Below are 27,430 nucleotides of genomic sequence, written 5' to 3' on the forward strand. Positions count from 1 at the left end.
TTTTTATACTGCTTAATATTGAACTCAGCACTCTCTAAACTGTTTACAATCTATAAACCAATTGCCCCACATGAGAGCTGAACTCATTTGAGATTTGGGGTTGGAGATACTGTGGACAGCCAAAAAGACAAACAAATGAGTCCTTGAACAGATCAAGCCTGAACTCTCCCTGGAAGCCAAGGCGACAAACTGAGGCTGTCATACTTTGAGCACACTGTGAGAAAGCATGACTCCTTAGAAAATACATTATGCTAAGAATGGTAAAAGGTAGTAGAAAAAGAGTCAGACCACATGGAGAAAAGTTGACTCAATCAAGGAAGTAACAGTCTGAATCTGTGGGACCTAAGTAGAGCATAGGGGTCTTGGAGATGTCTCATCCACATGTTCACCATGAGTCGAGGTCAACTCGAGGACAGCTAACAACAACATAAGGAACACCATTTTAACTATGCCATTTGATATAATGAGATGCACATCCATGGATTTTGGTATCTGGAACCAAACCCAGCGGATATCAAGGGCCCAGTGTATCAACATAAGTTATTACAGTTAAGGGCAGAAGAAGAGCTGCAGTTCAATGAAATCTTTCTACTTATTTAGGACAATTTTCTCATGCCTTTAATATTAAAGAAAACTCCTAAGACCTTGGGGGCAAAATAAAACCCAAAATATGACAAGGCCATAAAACTAATACTTAAATTCTATATATGTTGACACTAACTTGGCAATACTCCATAGTTAAAAATAGCTGATAACAATATGACAAACCCCTCTCTTCAAGTGAGCTTGGTTATGGTACGTTGCAACAGTACACTGAACATTTCAGAGACAGATACATAGAAAATTATTAGCATTCCAAGAACACACTGTGAGATTTATTTATTTAATCCTTTGCAGCTTTTCCAACCAAAAAAACCATGGCATAAAAGGATACCCCAATAACTACAATAACACAGAGACCTTGACAAACTCAGCAGTGTAAAAGCCCTTAAGAACTAAAAATATAATACCAGAAAAAAACTAAATAAGCTTCTATGAGAAATAAATCCATAACGTGGATACCATATAGAGATGAGCTTGCTCTATATCATCTCTGCTCTAATTATAGCAAGTGATTGTAAATGATGGCATTTAGAGCATTTCTGCATTACTTTAAAGTTTAAAAGAATGAGGAGGTACAGTTGGGAAAAGGCACTCCTCTTGTGGGACTTAGAGACCATTCAAGGCTATAAAATTAAGATCCAGAGCCTGGAATAGCAGCCAATGTAACACTATTAAAACTGGACACAGCTTTTCTTTCACACTGGCCAGCAAATGAATAGCCACTTCCTGTTATTATATTCTAAAAGGATTAATAGACAACCCCAAGTTCTTCAGTCATTACTACGTATAAAGATTTCAAAATACATACTTTAAAAATAAAAGAAACTTACATCACATACAGCTTATACCTGCGCATTATTCCATCTCTGGCATGAATTTAAATCATCTGTTCTATCTCACAGATCATGAATCTCTTTAGGTATGTGATGGTCCACATTTAAGGCTGAAAGAGTCTGAATCTGTGCTGACTTTTGCATGTATGTGTTTTCAAGTCACCTGTCGGCTTATGGCAACCCCATTAATTTCACAGGTTTTTTTCAGACAAGGAATACTCAGAGATGGTTTTGCCAGTTCCTTCCTCTGAAATATAGCCTATGACATCTGGCACTCACTGGTGGTCTCCCATCCAAGCATTGAAACTACTTAGCTTCCAAGATCACATGGAATCTGGTGCCTTTAGTATTTAAGCCCTGCTGTGTTGACTTAACACTTTAAACAAATCCACAATTGAAAAGGTTTTTTTACTGTTATTCTACAGTATCATTCTCTCCTTTTATCCCCAAGAACTTTTCAAATCACAAACAGCTCACAGTCTAAGAATGTTTTAACAATGCTTGCAAAGAAGCTTTAAAATAACCCTATGTTCCCACTAAAAATGCCCTGAAAAGACAGCAGTAGTAAACATTTCACAAAGTATGAAGTCATTGCAAAATATATTCAGCAAAAACATATTAAGTTACCACCAACTGTCAAGCTGCATTCTATTTCCATATACCCTTTTCAAGCAATGAACAGACAGTCCCTTTGCAAAACAAATAATCAATTTCCACTGGGTTGTTTGTTTCTGCCTTGGTGCACTATAGCATTTTTCATACCATCCTCACTTGCTCCAAATTTCATATGTAAGCAGCAACCAGCAAAACAACAAGCTTCTGTACTGTTAATACAGTTTCCCATTCGTTGCATGTTTTAGTCTGTGGAAAGCAAAAAATCAAACATACTTCAAAAACTGAAACGCACAGACAAAAGAAGAAGAAGAAGAAGAGAGAGAGAGCACGCAAGACAAGTGCTGAATACATTACTACGTTTTCTTAGCTGTCATGCAGTTTTACATACAAAAAGACTCCATATTTACACTACCCCATCACAGGTGTCCAAACACTGGATCACTTGCAGTTAGGAAGTGTCAAAAGCTCTCATTCTTTCCCCAAATAATTACTTTGTCATTAGAGACACCGGTTCATTTTTGTTAACGTTTGCATTCAGACTCCAAAATCTAAGCTTCACCACACACATTGTTCAAAGCAAAGCCAAATAAAAAGCAAATCCAGTGGCGAATAACCTGCTAAGATACTGCAGAAATCAGCTCCTACAATTTATCACCGCTTTGAGACAGCCCATTTCCTTTTTTGCTTTGCGCGTGATGGGATTAACTGTGAAACTACTTTGTGGCCTATTTAAATTATGTTTGACCACCACAAAGCAACAATTTAACCCTGAGACAGAAGGCTTCTTTGAAGTGTTTATTTCATGTCCCCAGATATACAAAGGAACACGGAACTGTATATTGTGTACATTCTTCACTGGTCCACTCCCCACACAGCTTTCAAACTTTGGCTATAATTTTAAATAATGACTTTAAGTTCTTTCCCACCATTATGTGCCAACCTGTTTAGTGGACTGAGTCAGTCAATATTTAACGTAAAAAAGCTTAGCTCTTGTAATCCATTACCCTCTACTCAGGAAGACATAACCATAGTCTTTCTTAAAATATCCACTGTTTCAAAGTAAACAGAAGACTGAAGGATAAGGAAGGAAAAGATTAATTCCACATTTATAAAGAGTGAGGGTTAGAAGGATATAGATAGGAAATTGAGTCCTTGTATGGGAAAAGGAAGGATAGAAATGACATCAGTGCAGAAAGTGAAACAAGAAGGAAACCATCACTTTACAAAAGACATCTAGAAAAAAACAAAACTAAGATTGCAATGAGAATAAAGACCAGGCATGCAAGGAATTACTAGGAAGGTGGTTATAAAGGGAGGGAGGAGTAACAACCAAGTCCCTTTTTAGTCAAGGAAACTACCAGCCTGTTTGGGCACGAGGCTCCTATTTCCTATAAATGCATGCAGGTGGCATGGGAAGCCTTGCCTGCAGGTGTCCCTTTAACTAGAGAAGAATAAAAGGCAGGTGATGTTTGCTTTAAAGCAGGGATAGAGATTGTGTGGCTTTCTAGATATTTCCAGAGATGTGATGGGGGTTGCAGTCCAACAGCCTCTGGAGGGCTGTACAATTCTCACTCACCTACCTAGCCCCCAATACTACTGTGAGTGCAGAAGGGAACATAAACATCAGGAACAGATTGGGATCAGAATGGCACGGGCTGCACTCTGTAAACCCTGAATTCTTCCAGATGGATACAATGCTGCACACAATCCCAATGGGAGTATGCACCACTGAAATAGCGGAACTAACGTCTGAATAAAAATGTACAGAATTGGGCTAAGAATTGTGAATGTTTCACCCTTATCTGGCCAGCTATTGAAATACTCAATTTTTATCTTACTTATTTAAAACATTTTTACTTAGCTCTTCAGCCAAAGAGGGCTCTAAAAGTAGCTTCCAAAGATAGTAACAGACAGCTTGTACCCTCAGGCGAATAACATAAAAAGGAACTACACAAAAGAAAAAAGGACTGGGAAGGAGGAGCATTTATTTGTTGGGCAGAGGACATCTCCATCTCATCTTCGATTGATTTGGATCAGTACTTCTCCAAAGATTGTAAAACAAGATTTTTCTTTGGCATTCTGCTCTGAAACTCATCACACATATGTAAGGGTACAAATCACACAAACGCATATGCTCTTAGTCATTCATCTCATTGTAATATCTAAGCCACTGTCAAAATAAATCCATACAACACTTACACAGTGTGGAAAGAGCAAGTTACAGGGATAGGAGTAAGTGTACTGCTCAGCACAGCTTCAAAATCAGGATTACCAAACCACCTTTATCTAATCCAGTACACAAACAGGCGATATTCCAATAGAGCTGCTATAATCTACAAAGGCAGAATCAACTCTAGTGATAACTAAAATATACCAACAAGTATAGAAAACAAAACGATGGCCAACAGACTGGGAACGATGAATATACATCCCCATCCACACAAAAAAGAGACAAAAATGACTGCAGCAACTGCAGTGTTAATTTCCCATGCAAGCAAAATTATGCTCAAACCTTTGCAGTATACACACCAATCATATATGGAGAGGGGAATCCCAGAGGTGCAAGCAGGGTTCAGAAATGGAAAAGGCGTTAGGGCTCACATTCCAAAATTTGATGGTTAATGGAACGCGCCAAGAAGTTCAAGAAGAAAATTAGCTTTTGACTGCATAGATCATGAAAAGCAACACTCTTAAAGACATGGAAGTGCCACAATATTTGATAGTCCTGATGAGAAATCTGTACTTAGGACAAGAGGCTACTGTTATAAAAGAATATGGAGAAACAGAATGGTTCCCAATTGGCAAAGGGGTCAGGCAAGGCTGCATTCTATCACCCTATTTGTTCAACTTATAACAAGAAAATATCATACAAAGAGCCAGGTTAGACTCAGAAGATGGAGGAATGAAAACAGGAGGAAAGAACATCAACAATCTTAGATAAGCAGATGACAGCATATTACTAGCAGAAAATATCACATACTTAGAACAACTGCTAAGGAAGGTCAAAGAAGAAAGTGCAAGAACAGGTTATAGATGAACATAAAGAAAACAAAAATAATAACCACAGAGGATCTACATAAGATCAACCTAGATAATGAGGAAACTGGGATAGTTAAAGGGTTCCCATACCATGGATCAAACATTGGTAAGAATGGAGATTGCAGTCAAGAAATAAGAAGAAAACTAGGAATGGGAAGGCTAGTCATGAAAAAACTAGGCAAGATCCTAAAGTGTAAAATTATACAGCAGCGCACTAAAGGCAGAAGTATCCATGCCATTATAGTCCCCATCACCATGTATGGATGTGAGAGCTGCAAAGTGAAGAAAGTGGACATAAAGAAAATCAACTCATTTGAGATGTGGTGATGGAAAAGAGTGCTGAGGATATCGTGGCCAGTCAAAAAGACAAACAAATGAGTCCTTAATCAGATCAAGCCTAAACTCTTCCTGGAAGCCATGACAACAAAACTGAGGCAGTATATAGCATTATATTCCATTTCTTAGGATAAGGTGACAATCACAGAACACTGAGCAACCACCCATCCAATGGTAGTTGGTGGTTTCCATGCTAGCGGAACAGCAAGTCTGTTTTGAGTTTTATTCCAGACTTTAAAAGAGATGCTGAATCTAGCAGAGTAATGGAAATCAGCATCTTGGATACCTCCTTTATAGTTTAGATTTAAAAAATACCACAGTAGATTCACTGGCCCTCTGGCATGAAGATCACATGTCACCAAATTTTACATCCCTGACTGACCATGCAATTGCCTGGGAAATTCAGTGGCCAAATCAGTGTGAGTCTAGATTGTCTCTCAGGGCTATAAGGAAGATAAAATGAGATACCATAACCTCATGTGCCATCCTGAGTTCAGTGGAGGCAGAATGAGATCCAAATATGAACAGATGTGAAGCACAATACAATGCACAGTCTGTCACTTTTCATTCTCCTGAGTCATTTCAAACAGGGACACAACACAGATTGTAGTATCTTTTCTAGCATCTTAACATAAAGACTAAATAGCACTGTGCATTTTCTTAAGAATGCAAGTAATTTCTGGAAGTGTTTCTAGTGTTTCCACAAGACAATATAATCACTCCTGCTCTGCAGAAAGTCCTGGAATCACAGTTCTTGCCCTTCCTCAAGTACATCACTGTCAACATCTGCCTGGAACAGCAAGTATAAGGACAGGGAAAGTATCCAAACACCGTGACATACTCCTGATATCATACAAGCAAGGGCCAGCTGCAGATATTGGGCAATCACCAGTTATCTCCTAGGCCTGGAAATGACTGAAACTGCCATCTCTATTGGTAATCTCTTCCACTGGACAAAACAAGTTAGAACATGTCCAGATGAGTCTCTTAACTAAGCAAGTGCCAGCTGTTTCACTGCACGCAACTTATACAGCATGGATGTGGTGGAGATGCTTTGGCCGGTTCAGTGTCTATCCATGTAAGTGACAGGAAGAGGAACACACACACACAACAACTGGTACAGTTGAATGTCTGTCCATCTGGGCAGTGTGGAGATAATGTCCCTAGAGCAAATCAAGATCACAGGAAGTTGTTGGGCAGACACCTAACATTCAACCGGACCAATTCAAAAAGAGGTGCACCAAATCAAACAATGTTATTTGCTTTAAACAGCACAAACAACAAGACCTTAATTTGTGGGAAATACAATGTATCAGCCCTACCAGTGGAGAAGGGGAGTGGAAATAGAGATGGCATGCTGTAGTGATGGGAGTGTTGGACTAAAACACTGGGAGACCAGGATTTGAATTCCCACTCAGCCATAGAAACCCAGTGGGTGACTTTGGGCAAGTCACCCTCTCTAAGCCTCATAGAAAGGCAAGGGCGTGGCTTCTGGATGTATTCTGCCAAGAAAACCCTGTGACAGATTTGCCTTATGGCCACCCTAACTCAGAAATGACTTGAAGACACACACAATGGGGAGCAATGTGTAAGGCCTGAAAAAATGTCAGCGGTGCTCACTGATTCTAGTTTCAGAAAAAAGTTGCATCTGAACAATTTAAGGAGAATTAATGTTTTGGGGGCAGTATGCCAGGGCTAGGTGTGGTAAAGAGCCTCTGAACTTGGTCAGGGGCATCCTTTTTTAAAAAATGTTCATTCCTCACTTGAATCCCAACTCTTATAAAAACTCATAACGTGTCCCTCCCTATCAAGATCCTAAAGGCAGAAACAGGCAAGATGTAAACATCCTCTGTCAGAAAACTACAAGACCCCCATTTCTAATTTAGGCCAAGATCTAGCCCGGAAATCTGTTCTGGGACCACATAACATGCTGTGAGCATGCACAGAGCAACCTTTCCCTCAGCATTGAATAATTACTTCATGCACATCTGGGACTGGCAAGCAAAACTTCCAGGCAGGCATCCAGGAGAACAGCGTATAATTTACTGCTACAAGATATGACAATGCCCATTATTTTAGACAGCTTTTTAAAAACAGAAAAACATAGTACACAAATGTGCACGAGATGGTCATTGACAGTTTGCCATAACACCACAGAACTTCCATGCTCAGAGGCAATGCATTTCTAAGGCGAAGGCCTAGTCTCACAGATAAACAGAGGATAGACATCACCTCTGTCTCCAAAAGCAAACTTCAAGTATTATTATTTAGAATGGAAAGAAATAATAGCATATTCAGACAAGGCAGAGATACTAAGGAAAGATAGGATGTGTAAGATCTAAGGGATGGTTTAGCTATAAGTATATAGAGTAAGAAAGGCCCTATACAGACAGCCAAAATAAAGCTGCTTTGAGTTACTTTGGAGGTATGGTGTTTCAATGATGCATGCGTCCTAAGAGTCCGGAAGCCGCACCAAAGCCACGATGCAGTCCTAAGGACTGGAGTGCAGCTTTGGTGCAGCTTCCAGACTCTTAGGACACATGCATCATTGAAACACCATACCTCCAAAGTGACCTGAAGCAGCTTTATTTTGGCCTGTCTGTATAGGGCCAAAGAGAGAAAAAATTGATCAGTTAGGATGCATTCAAGTTATAAATACCTCGGGCGTTGAAAAAGCAAAATCCACTTGCATCAGAAAGAAGTCATAAATAAAGTGGGGTTGGTGTGGTTGTTGGGTTTTTGTTTGTTTTCTGCTTTGTATTTTTGTTAATGTTTGTGTAAGTTTGTATGTTTGCTTTATGGTGGATGTAGACGTTGAAGATGTGAAATGTGTGTATGTTGTTTGGTTTGGAATTTTATAATGTAATGTTCGGTAGGAATTATACAAATTATATTTTACAAAAGCAAACTTCGAGTAAGTAAAGGGATCTTGTAGCAGCTTTGAGGCTAACCGGGAGAAAGAAGTTGGCGGCATGAGCTTTGGTAGACTTGAGCCTACTTCCTCAGATGCAGGAGGTGGAGTGGAGGGTCCAGAGACAGAATGTAGGTCCCTTGTTGAAGTGAGCATTTGTTCAAGACCATAGGACTCTCCCCTCCGCCTCCTGCATCTGAGGAAGTAGGCTCAAGTCTACCAAAGCTCATGAGACCAGCTTCTCTCTTTCAATTAGTCTCAAAGGTGCTACAAGATCCGTTTGCATACCGATTTTCCAGACTAACATGGCTATGTCTTTGAATTCAAGTACCGGTAATGGCATAGTGGTTTTGAGTGCTGGACTACAGCGGTGGAGGCCAAGGTTTGATTCCCAGCTGGGCCATAAAGACCCATTGGGTGACCTTGGGCAAGTCACACTCTCTCAGCCTCCGGGGAAAGCAATGCCAAACCTCCTCTGAACAAATCTTGCCAAGAAAACCCTACCATAGGTTCGCCTTAGGGTTGCCATAGGTCCAAAATGACTTGAAGCCACACGGCAAGTGACCAGCCGCCATCATTAAAGCATTGAGGTCCCCAGCACTCTACAAAACAAAAGCTAAAAGCGCTTAATATATATATATATATATACAACCCATGCTTCAGAGTCCTGCTCCAAACAGAGGACCTTAAGGAATTCCTCCTGGGCAGAAAGGTTAATTTGTAGGACAAGTCCTGGAAAAGAGTTTCCCTTGGAGGACCAGGTCCAGCAAATGGAGGACATGCCCAAATGGAGGGCCCTGAGGAGTTCCTCCTGGACAGAAAGAGTGAGATGTAAGACATGTCTTGGAAAAGGGCTTCCCATGTGTGTGTGGGTGCCCCCCAGCTACCACATGGAGGACCAGCCACAGAATATGGAGGACACACCCAAATGGAAGACCCTCCTCTTAAACAGAAAGGTTATCTTGTAGGACAAGCCCTGGTGAAAGCTTCCCTTGTCCTTCCAGCTACCAGATGGAGGGTCAGGCAAAGAAAATGGAGGACACCCCCAGATGGAGGACCTTCCTCCTGGGCAGGAGGACTGAAATGTAGGACGAGTCACAGAAAGGGGATTCCTTTGTGCCCACACTTACTAGATTATTATTATTATTATTATTAGGTGGAGGACCAGTCCCAGCAGAATGGAGGACATGCCCAAATGGAGGACCTTGAGGGGCAGAAATGCAGGACCAGTCCTGGAAAAGAGTTTGCCAGATGGAGGACCAGGCCCAGAAAGATGGAGGACAGCTCCTAGACAGAGAGGGTGAAATGTAGGACCAGTCCTGGAAAAGCCAGCCCAATGGAGGACCCCCACCCACCCACCCAGCCGTCCACCCAGTGACCGACTGACCGAGGTGCAGGGTGAGGTTGATGTCCCTGGGGTGCTGGACGCCGGCCAGCATGGTCTGGCTCTGCCACCAGGTGGCGTCCTGGGGGTTGTTGTAGTCGGTGAGGGCGGCGGCGGAGTGGCGCAGGTGCGGGCGTCGGGCGTCGCAGAGGTGGCAGGACTGGGTCACCCCGGTCACCCCGGTCTGCACGCAGTACTCCTCGGCCGAGCCCTGGGCGCCGCACGTGTTGGTGGCCACCACCGAGGCGTTGAAGGCCGCGTTCACGAACTCCGGCATGCAGCGCTGCGCCCGCCCGCTCCCCTCCTCCCGGCACTCGTCCATGGCGCCCCCGCACAGGCCCAGCGCCCACGCCAGCGCCAACGCCGCCAACGCCACAGCCATGCCGCCCTCCTCGGCACAAGGGACAGGGACACTGGTGCTGGGACTCCCAGGAGCAGCAGCAGGAGGAGGAGGAGGAGGAGCCACGCTCGCAGGCACACAGGGGGCGGGGCTAAGGGGACTCGGCCGCGGTGCACGATGGGAGAGAGAGAGAGAGAGAGCTCAGAGGAGGAGGGAGGGGGCACAAGGGGTCTGCCCTCAAGAGGCCTCCCTCCTTCCCTCAGAAAGGCAGGAGGAGTCCGCCACTGGGAGCCTCTGGGGAGGGAGGAAGGAAGGCCCCCTCAGGGCAAACAACAGCAGAGACTGGACTGCCTCCAACGCCCACACAAGCGGCCTTCCCCTCTCCCCCTTCCACCCCTTCCTTTCTTTTTTCCTTCCTTCCTTCCTTCCTTCCTTTCCTCCCTTCCTCCCTTCTATTTTTCCTCCCTTCCTTCCTTCTATTTTTTCCTTCTTTCCCTCCCTCCCTCCCTCCCTCCCTTCTATTCCTTTAATTCTTTCTTTCCTTCCACTCATCCTTTCTTTCCTTCCATTCTTTCTTTCCAATCTTTCTTTCTCTCCCCCTCCCTCCCTCCCTTCTTCCATCCCTCCCGTCTTTTGCTTCCTTCCTTCCTTTCTTTCCATCCTTCCTTTCCTTCCTTCGTCTCCTTATGTCCTCCCACCCTTCCTTTCTATTCTTTCTTTTTTTGTCTTTCCATTCTTTCGTTCGTTCCTTCCTTTCCTTCCATTCTTTCTTTCCTCCCTCCCTCCCTTTCCCTTTCTTTCTTTCTTCCCTCCTTTCCTCCATTCTCTCCCTCCCTCCCTCCCTTTCTTTCCTTCTGCCCTTTCTTTCTCTCTTCCCTTTCCTTCTTCCTTCCTTCCTTCCTTCTTTCCTTTCCTTTCCTCCCTTACCTCCCTCCCTCCCTTTCTTTCTTTCCTTCTGCCCTTTCTTTCTCTCTTCCCTTTCCTTCTTCCTTCCTTTCCTCCCTTCCCTTCCCTTCCCTCCCTCCCTCCCTCCCTCCCTCCCTCCCTCCCTCCCTCCCTTTCTTTCCTTCTGCACTTTCTTTCTCTCTTCCCTTTCCTTCTTCCTTCCTTCCTTTCCTTTTTTTCCTTTCCTCCCTTCCCTTCTCTCCCTCCCTCCCTCCCTCCCTCCCTCCCTTTCTTTCCTTCTGCCCTTTCTTTCTCTCTTCCCTTTCCTCCTTCCTTCCTTCCTTCCTTCCTTTCCTTTCCTTTCCTTTCCTTTCCTTTCCTCCCTTCTCTCCCTCCCTCCCTTTCTTTCCTTCTGCCCTTTCTTTCTCTCTTCCCTTTCCTTCTTCCTTCCTTCCTTCCTTTCCTTTCCTTTCCTCCCTTCCCTTCTCTCCCTCCCTCCCTCCCTCCCTTTCTTTCCTTCTGCACTTTCTTTCTCTCTTCCCTTTCCTTCTTCCTTCCTTCCTTCCCTTTCCTCCCTTCCCTTCTCTCCCTCCCTCCCTCCCTCCCTCCCTCCCTCCCTCCCTCCCTCCCTCCCTTTCTTTCCTTCTGCCCTTTCTTTCTCTCTTCCCTTTCCTTCTTCCTTCCTTCCTTCCTTCCTTCCTTCCTTCCTTCCCTTCCCTTTCCTTTCCTCCCTTCCCTTCTCTCCCTCCCTCCCTCCCTTTCTTTCCTTCTGCCCTTTCTTTCTCTCTTCCCTTTCCTTCTTCCTTCCTTCCTTCCTTCCCTTCCCTTTCCTTTCCTTTCCTCCCTTCCCTTCTCTCCCTCCCTCCCTCCCTCCCTTTCTTTCCTTCTGCCCTTTCTTTCTTTCTCTCTTCCCTTTCCTTCTTCCTTCCTTCCTTCCTTTCCCTCAGTGAACTGAGTGTTGGACTGTGACTCTGGAGTTGTTTGTTGTGTGCCTTCAGTTGGTTTCCAATTCATGGCAAACCCATCATGGAGTTTCCTTGGCAAGCTTTCATCAGGAGAGATTTGCCATTGCCTTCCTCAGAGGCTGAGAGAGTGTGGCCAGGGGTCAGTTCCCATCTTGGTCATGGAAGCCTGGGCAAGAAGCCACATTCTCTCAGCCTCAGGGGAAGGCAATAGCAAACCTCCTTTGGAAAAATCTTGCCAAGAAAACACCATTGCAGGGTCGCCATAAGTCGGAAACCACTTGAAGGCGCACAAGAACAAGGAGGACTGTGGAGATCAAACATCAATTCTGTGCCCCTTCTCTAATGGGAAAGATCAGTGTAGGATATGTTGGGTAGAGTAAGTTTTCCAACATACTTTATTACTAGGTGAAGCTAGTCCAGGATGGTGCCCTAAAACTGAAAGAGATTCTGTGGCTGCATCCCACAGATTCCCATTAGATTTATCTCAGCGGCAATATGGCCTAGTCTAGAGGCCTATAATCATGTTGTTCCTACTTTGTACATACTATCCTCTTCACTAATTCCCACTGATGGGGATAAATCCGTAGAACTCTGAAGTGTATAGAATCATGGGATAATTTAGGAAAGCGCACCATTGCCTGAAGACCACATAATCAGTTTTCTCTACTATTTCTCTATTGACACATGTCAGGGAAAGAGAATGTGCAGCTCTCCAGATGTCATTGGACTGCAGCTCCCATGATTGCTTGCCACATTAGCTGTGCTGCTAGGTGTTGCAATCCAACAGCATTTGGAGGGCAAAGTGTTTTCCATCCCTGCACTAGATACTGAATTTGACTTCTTTTTTTAATCACGGGGGGGGGGGGGGGAGTACATTTTTCTTCCATGTTTATGTTTTTAAGATGTTCCTTTCTCATACATTTTACATATGTTGTGCATATAATATGTACATTCTTTGATTTGCTGCAAACCCTCAAGAGGTTTGTGGAATCTGGAATAACATTCAGTCCAGGCGGAAGATGCTCTTATGGCACCAGTTCTAGTGACAGCTGCTCCCATTTATATTAGGACTAGTTTTGGACCGACACATTTCCTGCTGGACCGGGATCACTTTGTTTCTGCAGTGGCTTCCCTGCACTAGCTGCTCTTTATCTCAGTGCTTGATGACGACTCTAACAGTTGTGTGCATTTAAGTTTCAAGAAGCTTCTAACACAGGGCTTCAATATGTTTTTAATACACTTTACAGGCCAACAAAAGCCCCAAAGGTCTATGAGAGGGAAGGATTCCTCTGCTTTCAAACACATTTGAGCTGTTTTTTTGTGATCAACGTCTTAGTAATTTAGAGTAGAATTGTTGAGAAATAAGGCAGCTGAGAATAGAAAGCATTGTTTCCAGGGTAAATTGTTATACGCCACATATTTTTTGATCCTCAAAAGGCATATATTTGCTTTATATCTACTATAAATGTCATTTAACAAGTATCGTTAATAATCCCAACATACTGGGTTGCTGTCTTTTTTAATTTATCTGGTACCACCATCTATTACATAGCCTTTCGTAACATTTCATTAGCAAAGCAAAACAGATTCCTGTCTCAAGAAGCATACTGTCTCAATTTTAGTAGTAAGAGAGATGCAGAAAGAGGGTTGGGCCAGGCCAGAGTAAGAAAAGATGAATATCCATAATTATAAGTACTTGCACTTACTTTCGGTTAGGATGTAGAATAAGGGTATTTTCATGCATTATACAGCAACAAGCCAAAGCTTGTATATATTATACAGCAACAAGTTGAAACTCTGGGTGTATGCTCAATGGAGCAGAGTAGCCAAGCTGGGCTTTCTAAAAAGTAGTTCCACACACTCTTTGCTACATTCATCTACTACCTTTTTATGTGTACACTTAAAAAAACAACCCAGATCTTCTACATTCGCCTAAAGGTGAGTGTGTGGAGTGGCACAAACTCGGGAAAAGATGCCATTTGGAGAAGGCTTTGAAAAAAGAGATGGGGCAGCCTGTACCTGTTTTATAAAAGCATTCCAGGAATAAGCAGCAACAAGCTGAAGTCTTTTCAGGCTACATCCATAATAATCCAGTTTGCCATCACTTTAACTGTCATGGCTCAATGCAATGGAATTCTGAGAACTGTCGTTTTATGTGGCCCCAGAGCTCTCTGACAGAGAAGTCCTACAAAACTACAGTTCCCAGAATCCCATAGCATTGAGCCATGACAGTTAAAGTGGAGTCAAACTGGATTATTTCTGCAGTGCAGATGTAGCCAAAGAGAGTCCTTCAGGCACTCCAGAGGACTGTAAAATTCTTGTTGACACCATTAAACCTCACTAGGGTCTTGCTCTTCCCTATTCTGACCTAAAATCCCCATACATTATAAGGAAATGGAAAGGCAATCATGGGATTTGAGGGGGCAGATCTCATGTTCTGAGCAGCAACAGAAGTAGATTATTTTGGCAACAGAATTTTGGATGGAGGCAACAAGGATGTATGTTTGTCAGGACCAGGTTTGTACTTTGCTGGTCCACTGTAGGACCTGGAAGCTGGTAAATCAGGCGTCTCTTCTTGCCCAATGCACAGTCAAATGCCTTTACTTAATAACACCTGAGCAGTGTTAGTGCTGTTGGTGCAACTCTACTAGAAACTATCAGTAGACCAGTCATCAGTTTGATTGTTTAACAACTAGTTAGCATATATTCTCTGAATGTGAGGGTGCTACTCCATAAAACTTCAGTGGGGCTCACCATAGTGACGTGCTTTTAAAGATGAACTTTAAAATGCGAAGCCACACAGTAGCAATAAGACATAGGATATCACCCAGAACCTAAGAGAGGCTTGTCCTGAAGCTGAAAAAAGACTATCTTTGCCTTAATCAATATTCTTTCTTAACAATAGCCATTTATTAATGCAAAGTGCATTGAAATGTTGGTTTTGTTTATCTCTACCAGCTTGTGAAATGCTGCTGTTATCTGCTCTTTTCCTGTTTGGTAAGTATTCTTATTTTAAAGAAGGGGAAACTGAAGGTGGAAGGTAATGACTTTTATATTTCATTCACCCAGTGAATCCATAACTGAACAGTGATACAACTAGTAATGTCTGCACACCAGAACGATTCCCAACGCCTTTCCTGCCCACTCCAGGTGATACTGCAAGGGTGGTGGTTCATTGCTTTTGACATCCAAAGAGCGAGCTCTTTCTGCCCTCAAGCTGCTGTTTATGTCCAGTACAATGTGTCTTTGATTTTTGGTTCCCCCACCAGCTATAGTCAGTGGCCAAATTTCATCTATGCATTACTATGCAAGGCTGAAAGCAAAAACAACATTCAGATCACTTTGCTTGGTGTCCTCACTGAACACTGAACAAACTGATGTCTTTTCACCTTCCATCTTGAAACATGTTGGAAAATTCCGTACTGAAAAGAAAATGTTGCATAATGTAACACATTAAGTGATGAGGAAATATTACATGCTCTTTAATGTAAATTTTGTCCTTCTGTCCAAATGATGTCTAAAGCTTGTGCCCCCTATAAAGCAACAAGTCTCCTGCTGAATCAGAGATAGGTCAGTTTCCTCCAGAAATTGGTCACTTTACTCCAGTACTCTAGTCCAGAGTTTAGTATGTTACTCCCTCACCCTTTCATATGGGTGAATAGGAGCTAGTGGGGTTAGTGATAGGAATAAAGGAAAAAGATTATACAGTACTCAATAATACCATTGGCCTATTAGGTGGAACTGCACTGTCTCTGGTGACCATTACAATGAAGATTACTTATAGCTTCATAGTTACAGTACATCCTCATTTCAGTATCTTGGGGATCATTCAGACATTATTTTTTGTTTGTTTGTTTGTTGTTTTTTTTTACTGCAACCATCTGAATCATCTCACGCATTCCAGGTTTTTTATTCATACCATGGAACTGCATTGATGCACATCTCTGCAAGTTTGCTTCTCACACATGCAAGCACTCGAATAAACATGGAGTCAGCGATGCAAATGCATTCGGAACCCCTTCTTGGGTATGCAGATCTTTTTTGAAAACTTGGGAGGGGGGGAATGGTATCGATTATACCAGATTAAGTCAGAGCTTTGGCAGTACCCCCCCCCCCCCCCGCCCCAGCCACAACTTAATTGGGTGCATTCAGGATGCATGTGAACGACGATGGAGGTGTAACCCGGATTCATCCTGGATTATTTTTACAGTGTGAATAGCCCATTGGTCACACTAGTGATGGAGTGAGGAACCTTTGACCCTCCAGATCTTTTGGCCTTCAACTGTCATCACTCCCACCCAGTCTTAAATATCTAGAGAACCAAAAGTTTCCTAACCCCATACTAGTGTTTGATAAAAAGCTAAGAAACTGACTTTTTTATATTGGTCACATTTATTTCATTTTGTTTTCAGTTTCCCCCCTGAAATACAGTGTGTCCAGGAGCTTTTTAGACAGCAGGGTGAATAACATATTTTAAAATTAATAATAAACATGAAACATGTTCCTGTTGATATTATGAGAGACTGTAGGAGAGAAATGATTAAAAAGTTCCCTTTCTGTCTTTCCTAATCAGCTCTTCCTCCTGGGCACGATCTGGTCTGAATCATGTCATTGTCATTGCTGTCTGATCAGTCCTGCCTGCCAGACACAGCCATGGGCTAGTTGTGATTTATTGTCCCTAAGAATGAGACCGCTATCACCATGGGATCTCCCCAGGCTTTTTGAGATTCAGGAATGCAAACAAAGATTGGGGTTGCTCTTGTGTAAGACCTGGTTCTCTTTTTAGGGAGGACTGGCTGCATAGGAAAGGCAGGCTTATTTCTACACAAGTCTTTGTTCAACCAACAATCACTGAGGTACAAATTGGTGTGGGAAGGAAAGAACTGCAGTCAGTTTGTCAGTTCTCTGCAGTTATGTTACATGAGGGAAATATTCCAACTGGCAAATCTGAAGTAATGCATAGGTGAAATGGAAAATCACTGCTTTGTAGTAAATACTAGTATGCTAGATATGCTTCAGTAGCAGTGAAATATGTATACTATTAGTTTTTTAGGGTTTTTATGTTAGAAGCATAGGAGTTTGGATTTTTTTATTTCAGCTAATGATTATTCTAAGCCATAACACACTTTATGAGACAAATATAATTGTTATGCATAGATGAGTGTTAAAAATATATTTTAAAAAACCACACACACCTGTGTGTCGTTACAAAAAAAAATCATAATCAGACTATACCATTATTACAACCAACTAAACTGACAGAGAAATGTGAATTCTCTAGAATTAAAAATTGGGCTACAGATTTAGGAGATGGGTGAAGAAACAGGCAAGTCCTACAATTAGGTCAGATGTTGTAGCCATGATGTTGCCTTCAAAAGGGATTGCAGGCTAAATTAGTCACAGGTAGGTGTGTCCTTAAAAGTCCATGGCCAAGATCCTGTATCACATTCATATGACATAAAGGAATCAACTCCCATTACCCACATTAAACTGTAGAGAGATGCTTCAAGTGATGGAGGTCTGCAACATGGTTAAGTGAAGCACTTCAGGATAATGCAGATAGGCCTCTCCTGTCCCTGTGCTGCTGTGTGATGATAAGAAGGGCATTTATTAGCATGGCAATAATGCCACGTTCATGAATAGGTAGCATAACTGAATATGGAGCAGTTACAAATTTATAACTCTATGTTATGAATCCGTAACTGCAGTACACCAAGGAGTTATAGTTAGAGCATCCAGGTATTCTAAGATATCTAAGAACAAGATATTTGAACATTCAATGAAACACAACAGAAAAGAAAAACCTAAATCCCAATTTGCGAAAAATTGGGACTTATTTGCTAGCAGTACCAAATACATTGTGGAAAAACACAACCGTTATAATAATTATAGTAACATTCATAAGAGGCCAAGATTTTAAAAAAATAAATCAAATCTCATATTTTTACCATATAAGCATAAGGAACACATTGCAAAAGGACTCTCTCCCTTCTCTATTCCCAAAGCTTCTCAGAATAAAGTTGTGTGCTTTATAACTGGATTTATGGTGACCCTTTGACTTTCTGGGAAATAACTAGGCTATTGTGCTCTCTATCATAATACACATTTCCATCCTACTTAATACATTTATTTTGAAAATTACTGTTGTGCATATAGGAAAAGAGAGTAAATTAAGATGATTGTGTAAAACGCAATGAAGGAATTTGTGTTAATGTAATTATTTCGTCTTGAAGATTGGAACTTCTGCATGTATTATCAACAGCTGAAGTTAACTTTTGAAATTTATTTACATCAAGGGTGGGGAACATAGATTTCTCTAAATTTTGCTGGCATGACCAATGGTGAGGGAGGATGGAAATGTAGTTCACCAAGCGGTGGATGGCCAGAAGTTCCCTACCCATGATTTACCATGCCACAGTTTGCCATGTTGTCCAAGGGTGCAGCCACACTACAGTATTAAAGCAGTCTGACACCACTTTAACTGTCATGATTCTATCCTACAGAATCCTAGTTATTTCTAGTTTGGTGAGGCAAATTTTCATATCTCTGACTAGAAATTAGAAATAGAGGGAAAGTAACATTCTGCATTCTGCAACTGGAGAAAGAGGTATTGTTAAACTGATTTTACAATGCACCCACGATATACGCAGACGCGCTTTACGCGGACTTGAGCATACATGCTCAAGCTGCGGGGAGCATTCAGGGCAGCGCATCCCATTCAAATGAATGGGGCGCGTGACCGTGGTGCCCCATATGCTCCTGCGCTGCCATGCCACCGCGCACACAAGCTCCATTCAAATGAATGGGGCTCAAGCATACGCGGAATTAGCCTTACGCGGGAGGGAAACGGATCCCCCGCGTAAGGCAAGGGTCCACTGTATTTCTTCTGACACACTTTGCTGTAGAGGGTGTTGGACTCCTTCCCTTGCTTGAAATGCTTTTGGAAAGTAGAATCTTTGCAGAACTAAATCAAATAGAGGTGATAGGATATGTCATTCTAAGTTTAATAGTCAATAAGCAAGCCACTGAGTTTGATTCGGACAGTGTTAAGAGTTCTCAGCTGTGAACTTACTGATCTCCTTAGAAAATATAATTCCCAGCACCACTTTTCCCCAGGCAACAATGTTGCATACTTAACATATTAATGGAGGTCTCTCTCATCTTAGCTTAAAAGATTAACAGAAATCAAATACCTTCCTAATATGTACCTTTCTGGATATCTTTCTGTCAGTGATCTAAATATGTAAGAAAAAGAAAGGACTTTCCAGATTCAGAAGCAAGTACATTTTCATGGGGGATCCTTTCCGGACACCTACCCACCCCCAGCGAAAATGGAAACCTGCTGATATTCAAGCTCTATTGGCTTGAATAGCAGTGCGCTCCATTTTAAGTCCTATTTGTCCCTCGTCATCATCAACCGGAAGTCATCATCAAACATCAATTCATATACCATCATACTTAGAGAGGGGGGTCTTAATAATCATCTCTATACCAAATCTGATGGGAAAGCCCGTCAGAAGAGATCCATCTTTAGTGCCTTCTTAAAGGCATCTAAGGTAGAGGTAAGACGGATCTTCTCCAGCAGACTATTCCATAATTTAGGGGCTGCAGCAGTGAATGCTGTATGGAAAGTTGTGGTTGATTGAGTATTACAATGTTCCAACAAATTCTTCTCCGATTTTCTGAGTGTGTGGGGCGGATTATGTAGGGAGAGGCATTCCTGCAAGTAACTTGGGCCTGATCCATGTAGGGCTTTAAAGGTAATGACCAACACCTTGTATTGCACCTGGAAGCTAACTGGTAGCCAGTGTAGAGATTTTAACACTGATGTTATATGGTCAAATCTAGAAGTACCGGTGACCAATCTGGCTGCTGTATTTTGGATTAGTTGAAGCTTCCAAACTTGGTACAAGGGTAGCCCCAAGTAGAGTGTATTACAGAAATCTAAATGAGAGGTTACCAGAGCATGTACCACTGTTTCAAGATCCTTTTGGTCCAGGTAGGGACGCACTTGGCATATCAAAAGAAGCTGATACTAAGCACTCCTGGCCATTGCATCTATTTGATATGACAACTGTAGTGATGGATCCAGGAGTACTCCCAAACTGCAAACTTCATCCTTTAAGGCAAGTGCGACCCCGTCCAGGACTGGTTGACAAATCTCCATCCCCGGACCTAGGGTGCCTATCGCAAGTACCTCTGTTTTCTCTGGATTCAACTTGAGTTTGTTTTCCCTCATCCAGCCCATTATTGACCTGAGACAGGCATCCAGAGGAGAGATGCCATCCTTAGTCACTGTAACAGTCGGAGACATGGAAAAATAGATCTGGGTGTCATCAGCAGATGATCTCTCCCAGTGGCTTCATGTAAATGTTGAACAGCATGGGGGACAGAATGGCACCCTGAAGGATGCCAGATGTCAGCTCTCTTTTAGAAGAGCAGCTGTCCCCAGCATCACGATCTGCATCATTATCCTTCCTGAGAGGTAGGAACGGAACCACTGGAAAGCAGAGCCTCCAATTCCCAGCTCCCTCAGGTGTTCCAGAAGGATACCATGGTCAATGGTATCGAAGGCCGCTGAGATGTCCAAGAGCACTAACAGGGTCACATTTCCCCTGTTGATGCCCAGATGGAGGTCATCGACTAAGGTGACCATGGCGGCCTCAACTCCGTATCCTGCCCTGAAGCCAGTTTGAAATGGGTCCAGATAATCGGCTTCATCCTAGACAACCTGGAGTTAGAAGGCAACCGCTCTCTCGATCACTTTGCCCAAGAATGGTAAAATGGAGACTGGTCTGTAGTTGTTTCTCACCAGGGAGGAATACATTTATTATAGATTGTAGTAATGCTTTTGTTGCATCCCCTCCCTGGACGGTCAGCCATGATGGGCAAGGATTGAGGGGGCATGTTGTCTTCTTAACACTTCCAAGAATCTTCTCCACTTCATCGGTATTTACAAACTCAAAATGATCCAATCTAACATAGTCCACAGAGTCACTGGACAACTCTCTTTCTGCTTCCAGATTGGCCCTTATCTGAGAGATTTTATCCGCAAAAAAGTAATTAAAAGTGTCACAGCAGGCTTTAGTTGGTTCCAATAATAAATTTGGGGTGGGAGGCAATTGGGTTAACTCTTTAACCACCCTAAATAGCTCTGCTGGATGAGACTAAATAAGCACCCCCTTATACAAAAAAAAGTGAATGTAATTGGGGGGGAGCCTTGGAAAAGCATGATCTTTACATAAGGCTTTATAGGCTAATAGTTATTTGCTTAGTGATATCAGCATTATTCAGCTGAATTTGGACAAAATTTCTGTGTACAGATAGGCTAAGATATACGTGACTATGGATAAAAATAGGAGAATTAAAGATCTGCATAGTTTGGTTTGTATATGTCAGCCATCCCACAAACTCCAGCTGTTTGTTTCTTGAATTTATTGGTTACTGTGCATGTTACTTGCCTATCTGATGGTGTATTCCCATACCTGTCTTCTCAGGGGGACTCCCCAGTGGGATTTACTCCAATGTAAGTATACAGGTGCACCACATTTAATGCTCTAGATGGATGCATGGTCATTATTTTTTTGACAGAAAATTTGGTATTGGAGGCAAAAAATAACTTGGATAGAATAGGAAAGGTTTCCTACACCAGACAAAGGAAGAAAAAGAAGAAGAAGAAGAGTGGTGCAATATTTTCCTGCAAAGTTTTTGTTCAAAATAAGGTTTTTAGCAGCATCAGCCCATGTCATGCTGCCATGTGCACATCTGAAATGGTGATGTAAGCCTTGCATAAGTAAACAAAAATACTTTGAACCTTTGAGAGATCAATCTGGAATGCATCCAGGGATATTATTTTTTCTTTCACCTGCCACAATTTTTTTTAAAAATGATTTCTCTGTTGGTGGCCAAACCTACAGATCTGAGGGGAACCTCTGAAGCAGACATTTCTCTAGCTCTCCTTCACCATCCTCCAGGACTGATGCTGCTAAAAACCTTCCAGATGGACAGATGACAAGAATGAAAAGGTGGAGTGAGAAGGCATGAAAAGACTTTGATCCAAAACACACTAGAAATAATTCAGTTTGAGACTGTTTTAACTGCTCTGACTCAATACTAGGGAGTTATGGGAACTGTAGTGTTGTGAGACATTTAGCCTTCCCTGTCAGATAGCTCTGGTGTCACAATAAACTACAGTTCCCAGGATTCCCTAGCAGTAAAGCGGTCTCAAACTGGATTATTTCTTCAGTGTCTTTTAGACCTTTGTAAAAAGGAGTTTCTTTGTCAGAGGCTTGGATAACTGAGGTATGCCTGTACATTGATAGGACTGCAACTTGAATTTGCCAAGAACATACCACAAGCTATAGATGTGAAACAACTGTTGCCAGCCTCTTGCACAGATCTCTTTTAGCCCTTTAGCAACCCCTTTAGGTGAAAGGAAGTCCAGCAAAAGGTTTCATTTCTTTTTATACATTGTAAGGTTTAAAAAACCTTTAATACTTCAAACCTAAAGTATATTGGATGCTTCTTCCTGAAAAATGATCAATTGGTGGTCCTGGAAAATCCTGTTCCAGGGGATTTTCGTGTAATACCAATGCATAAAGTTTTTAATCCTTCCAGAAAAGCATTGACAACAGCCCTACCACAGAGACATTCCTCTCATTCTTCTGCATACGTCAGAGGATGCTGATATTCCGCCTGCAAAACACTGATGGCACCACTTACTCAGATTAAGCTAAAATGATGACTTCTGTTTTGCAGTGATATGTATGTGTAGCAAAGTAACCCCTTAAAATGGACCTGGTAACATTATATGATTATTGTGGAATCTCATTGCAAGTCTTCTTTTGAAAACCAGGTTCAAAATCCTCTCTTTGGAAAAAAGCCAAAGTGTATCAGTATAAATATATGCATAGGGATCACACTTTGAGGAAGGGTAGGCAAAGGTCCAAAACACACTGCAGGAATAATCCAGTCTGAGACCGCTTTAACTGCCCTGGCTCAGTGCTAGGGAATTCTGAGAACTATAGTTTTGGGAGACATTTAGCCTTCTCTGTCAGTGCCACAATAAACTACAATCCCCAGGATTTCCTGGCATTGAGCCAGGTCAGTTAAAGCGGTCTCAAACTGGATTATTCCTGCAGTGTGTTTTGGACCAAACTGTGACTCGACTAACCAAGGATTAATGACCAAGCCAGGACTAGGTAAGAGCCCAGGTGGCGCAGTGGTTAAATGCCTATACTGCAACCACTCACTCACAAACCGTAAGGTTGCGAGTTCAATATCAGCAAAAGGGCTCAAGCTCGACTCAGGCTTGCATCCTTCCGAGATCACTATAATGAGTACCCAGATTGTTGGGGGCAATTAGCTTACACTTTGTAAACCGCTTTGGGAGTGCTTAAGTGCACTGATAAGCGGAATAGAAATGTACTTGCTATTGCTATTGCTAGGCTGGCAACTGTTAGCCAGAAAACTTTTTCTTCACTCACTCCTAGACTGTGCAATGACCTGCCGGAGATTCAACGGCTGAATATTCTCTTCCAGAAGGCTTATCTAGATTTTTTTAAAATTGCGAATTATAAATGTTGAATTTTAAATGTGGATTGTTTTAATATGTATACACCATATTTGTCCTTTTAAATTGTTGTGTATTTTAACTGATATGTTTTAACTGATGTGGTGTGTCTGTTAATTGTTGTTGTTCCCTGTCTTAATCCAAGGGGAAAGGCGGGTAAGAAATTGTTGTTGTTGTTGTTCTTTATAAAGAGTAAGGACACTGCCTGAAGCAGTTGTGTTTTTATTGTCAAGAGGTATTTGTAGGATTTTCTGCCTCCTGTGCCAAAGTAACTTGACTGGCTTTGAGTTTTACACATCTTGACCTGGATGTATGGGAAGTATCACTTGCTGTTTCATCTCGGGCGATAAAAGTATCTTGGGTCATTCTTGACTCAAGACCTTATTTCATGTGGGCTTCAGCTGGCTGTTTGAAAAGTAGCTATATTCATTTCATAAAACCATTTCAGTTCAGAGCCCCTGCCAAAGCTATCTGTCTCTCCCTAGTGGTCCATCGGGTGCAGAGGAAAAGAGAATGGCATGATGGAAACGGAGAAAATGGATGCCCATTTATTTCTGTACCTGGCCCAGCTGATAACATCAGCCTTATTCGCCGACACCATGCAATCCCTCAACAGACTAGCTACAAGGGAACACATCCTTCAACAGATGCCACCTTTAAGAGAATAATTCACACAAGAGAACCAAGTGCTAGTCTACAAAAGAAATCGCTAAGGACTCAACAGGGGCTTGGTATGTCCTGCCTCTTGCCTTGGTATGTGTGCACATGGATATGAAGTGATATCGCATTAATACATTCAACAAAAGGGAAGATTTGTGTGTACCTTTCATGTCCCTGTCTACTATTCCTTGTCTGCTTTATTAATGTTATTGCAGTTGGTAAAATCTAAAGTGTGGAAAACAGATCTTAACACCCCCCCCCCAAAAAAAAACCCTCATGGAAATCAATGGGATTTAATTACTTAACAGCATATGTGTTATATTATTACTCTCCTGTCACTAGTTCTGTGGACTTGAGATCTGCAGACTTGAAAATCTGTGGAGGGGTGACTGCCATTAACACTAATGGAGCGTGTGCCTGTGGCATGCGCCCCATTCAAGCCTATGGGGATTGAATATGTGCAAGTTTTGGAACTTGCGGGGGTGGGTTTGGAATGGATCAGCCATGAGTTCCAAGGGCCAACTGGACTCACTTTTCATTATCTGCTCATTCAGTACCTCTTGACAATAAACTAATTCTGAAGGTACTATAAATCCCTATTGTATTTTGGGATTTGGCTTGCTCTTAAATTTATAAATTAGATTCATTTTACTGTATATACTTGACTATAAATCAATCTCATGTTTAAGTCAAGGGCAGATTTGGGGGCCAAAACTATGGATTTTGCCATGACCTGTGGATAAGTCGAGGGTATACGTGTGCACATGCAGCAAGAGGGACTGTTGAAGGAGCACTCAATCGACCACAAGGCTTTCTGTTTCAGACAGCTTTCACTCCTGAGACAGCAAGAACATTATCGCACTGGGGAAAAAATGTCCCCCAATGCATTCTCATGGGCGCGAGCCCGAAACGTGATGGGAACCCGATGGGTCCCAGAACACTAGTTTACCGCACGGCGGAATGCCGCCGTCGCTGCCGGGCATTCCCAATGTGTTCCCAATGTGTTCCAGGAGGCCCATTTCTGGGAATGCTTTTGAAAGCGTTCCCAGAATGGCGCCTCCTGGAACACATTGGTAACCCAATGGGAATGCCCAGCGGTGATGGAAGCATTCGCCATGCGGTAAACTAGTGTTCTGGGACCCATCGGGTTCCCATCATGCTCCATGCACACCCACGCTCGTGCTCATTAGGACGCGTCGGGGAACATTTTTCCCCATGCGATAAACTCCAGAGACAGAGGAGCGTGGGCGGTGAGGGCCTCTTAAACAAATATCAAGCAATCACCCAGGTCTCTTTCTGCTTGGTTCAAGAGTGAAAGAAACTGCTCTCCCAACCGCATGGGGAAATCTGGAAGAGCTGCTATTACCTTATGCTGACTTGTAAATGTCGTCCTGGGATTTGGGGGTCAATTTTTGGGCATAAATGTTTCTATTTATAGATGAGTATATACAGTAATACTAGAACTGGAACACATGCTGGTCTTACTGCAGATTATATGTTATCTCCAGGTACTGAAAGCGTTGCCAAGTCTCAGAGATTTCTATGAGGTGCACCTTGGGTTTTTGGAAAACAGGGTTTTCAACAAACAAGATGCACATATTAGTCAAATGTTTTCAATTAGATGAAGTTGGGAAATCATGGAAATTAAAGGATTGATTCCATGCTTGCAAAATGTTCTGTCTTAATGAGCCTCACAGCTGGTCTTTAAACAATAACGCAGCATTCTTATTTTCCATTTTCTTTCTTTAGCCCAGATCAAAGTCAGTTTGTGGAGCTTCCTGTAATCACAAATTGTAGTTTTCCAAGGGAGTTCCCAACAAAGGGCTCTTAATACAGTTAAGAGGCATTGTGCAACTATTCTGGGTGTCCCCCCCACACACACACACACACGCACTTTGAAAAGTTTATTGGTAATAGAAAAGATGGAAGTAGTAGGAAAAACACTGGAGGGTTGCAAGATAAAAGCGGTGGTGTGGACATTCTGCATTCAAAAGATACTCAAAGCCCTCATTACCCAGAAAAAGAAAGAAGTCCTGCATATGGAGTATTTTGATAAATATTTCCTTGCACAAAAATACTAAACAGTTTTCGTCAATAGTTATAGTTAACAGGCACCCTGTTTTATTTATTCATTTATTTAAGCTCACGCCGAACGAGCCTCGAAGAGAAACGACAACGCAGAAAGAACCACAACCTGGAAACATCACCCAAGGAGACTTTGTGCTGTGCTTTCTGCAACCAGACCTGCTTATCCTGAATTGGCCTTTTTAGTCACCAACGCGCTTGTACAAAGCGCGGGATGAGTCCTTCCTGAATCTTCGTTCGCGAAGCAAAGCCAGAGAGAGAGAGTAATTTGTGTGCCTCCTTTCTCCCAGAGGTACCCAAGGTGGCTCACATCTGCATCAGACATGTATCAGACACAGCGACAAGGGGCATCTGAGTGAAAGTGATGGCCAGCAAGAACAGGGAGCTGGTATAAACAAGCGAGGTTTTGCTGCGGAGTTCCTAGAAACAACAAAGATGAGAGATCAAGATTAATTACACCTCTTTTAAGTAAGTTCCTTGGAAGACCCTCTGAACTGTACTTGGTTTATTTATTAGAAGGTATTTTTAAAAGTTTAATAGAAACTCTTGAGAAGTTCTTTTTCTGCTGCTAAGACTGATAAAATTATGATTCACTGACATACATAACACTTGGGGTTCATCTTCTTTTAACTGTACTAACTGATACCAAATGTACTAAATGCTGTTTTAAAAAATATTTTAAATAATTCTTGATATTACCCCTGTCTGTTTTATACTGCTTAGCTTTTTATTTTGTTTTGTATGATGGATTTTCTGTGCTTCAATGGTCTGTGACTGCACAATAAAGATTGATTGTAAAATAATATGTCCAACAAACAGTTCAAAAACAATTGTTTTCTGTTCTCAGATCTTGTCACAACTAAGCTCAAACGGACAAATTCTAGAATGTTGTCATTTCAATAACATAATGCTAAACTTTCCCTATCAATAAAATAACAGCCTGGAAGTAATTAGTTCCCATTTGTAACTATGTCGTTTCCCTCCTAATTAAGGTAAAACTATTATTATTTTTATTTATATACCATCTTTCTCCCAAAGTACTGGGATTCAACAAAGTTAAAACAACTACAATGTAAATAAAGTTTTCAGAATGAACAAAAGGTCATAGTAACGATGTAACTTAGATTGATTTTTAAATCCAAAATATAAAAAAGATTGCAAGATTTTAAAAAGCGGTAAAGCATTTGACTCAGTGCCTTTTC

General features: G+C 42.1%; 1 protein-coding gene and 1 long non-coding RNA gene across 2 annotated transcripts in view; one reads left to right on the forward strand and one right to left on the reverse strand.

The window, feature by feature from the left end:
* LOC149316585 (laminin subunit gamma-1-like) overlaps positions 1-10,023 on the reverse strand; it is a 138,732-nt gene extending 128,709 nt beyond the window's left edge. Inside the window, exon 1 of the mRNA XM_089515877.1 lies at positions 9,725-10,023. Within this exon, the coding sequence (XP_089372003.1) occupies positions 9,725-9,998 (274 nt within the window). The 5' untranslated portion in view covers positions 9,999-10,023. The remainder of the gene's footprint in view (positions 1-9,724) is intronic.
* A 4,802-nt stretch (positions 10,024-14,825) lies between these two features.
* LOC149316586 (uncharacterized) lies at positions 14,826-26,922 on the forward strand. The gene is made up of 4 exons (XR_016280508.1): positions 14,826-15,061; positions 21,409-21,437; positions 23,969-24,236; positions 26,286-26,922. It is a non-coding gene; the product is annotated as an uncharacterized LOC149316586 (long non-coding RNA).
* The last annotated feature ends 508 nt before the right edge of the window (positions 26,923-27,430 follow it).

Source organism: Sceloporus occidentalis, unplaced genomic scaffold (assembly GCF_023333645.1).
Source record: "Sceloporus occidentalis isolate IW3139 unplaced genomic scaffold, rSceOcc1.0.p SCAF_3, whole genome shotgun sequence".
Taxonomy (NCBI): Eukaryota; Metazoa; Chordata; class Lepidosauria; order Squamata; family Phrynosomatidae; genus Sceloporus; species Sceloporus occidentalis.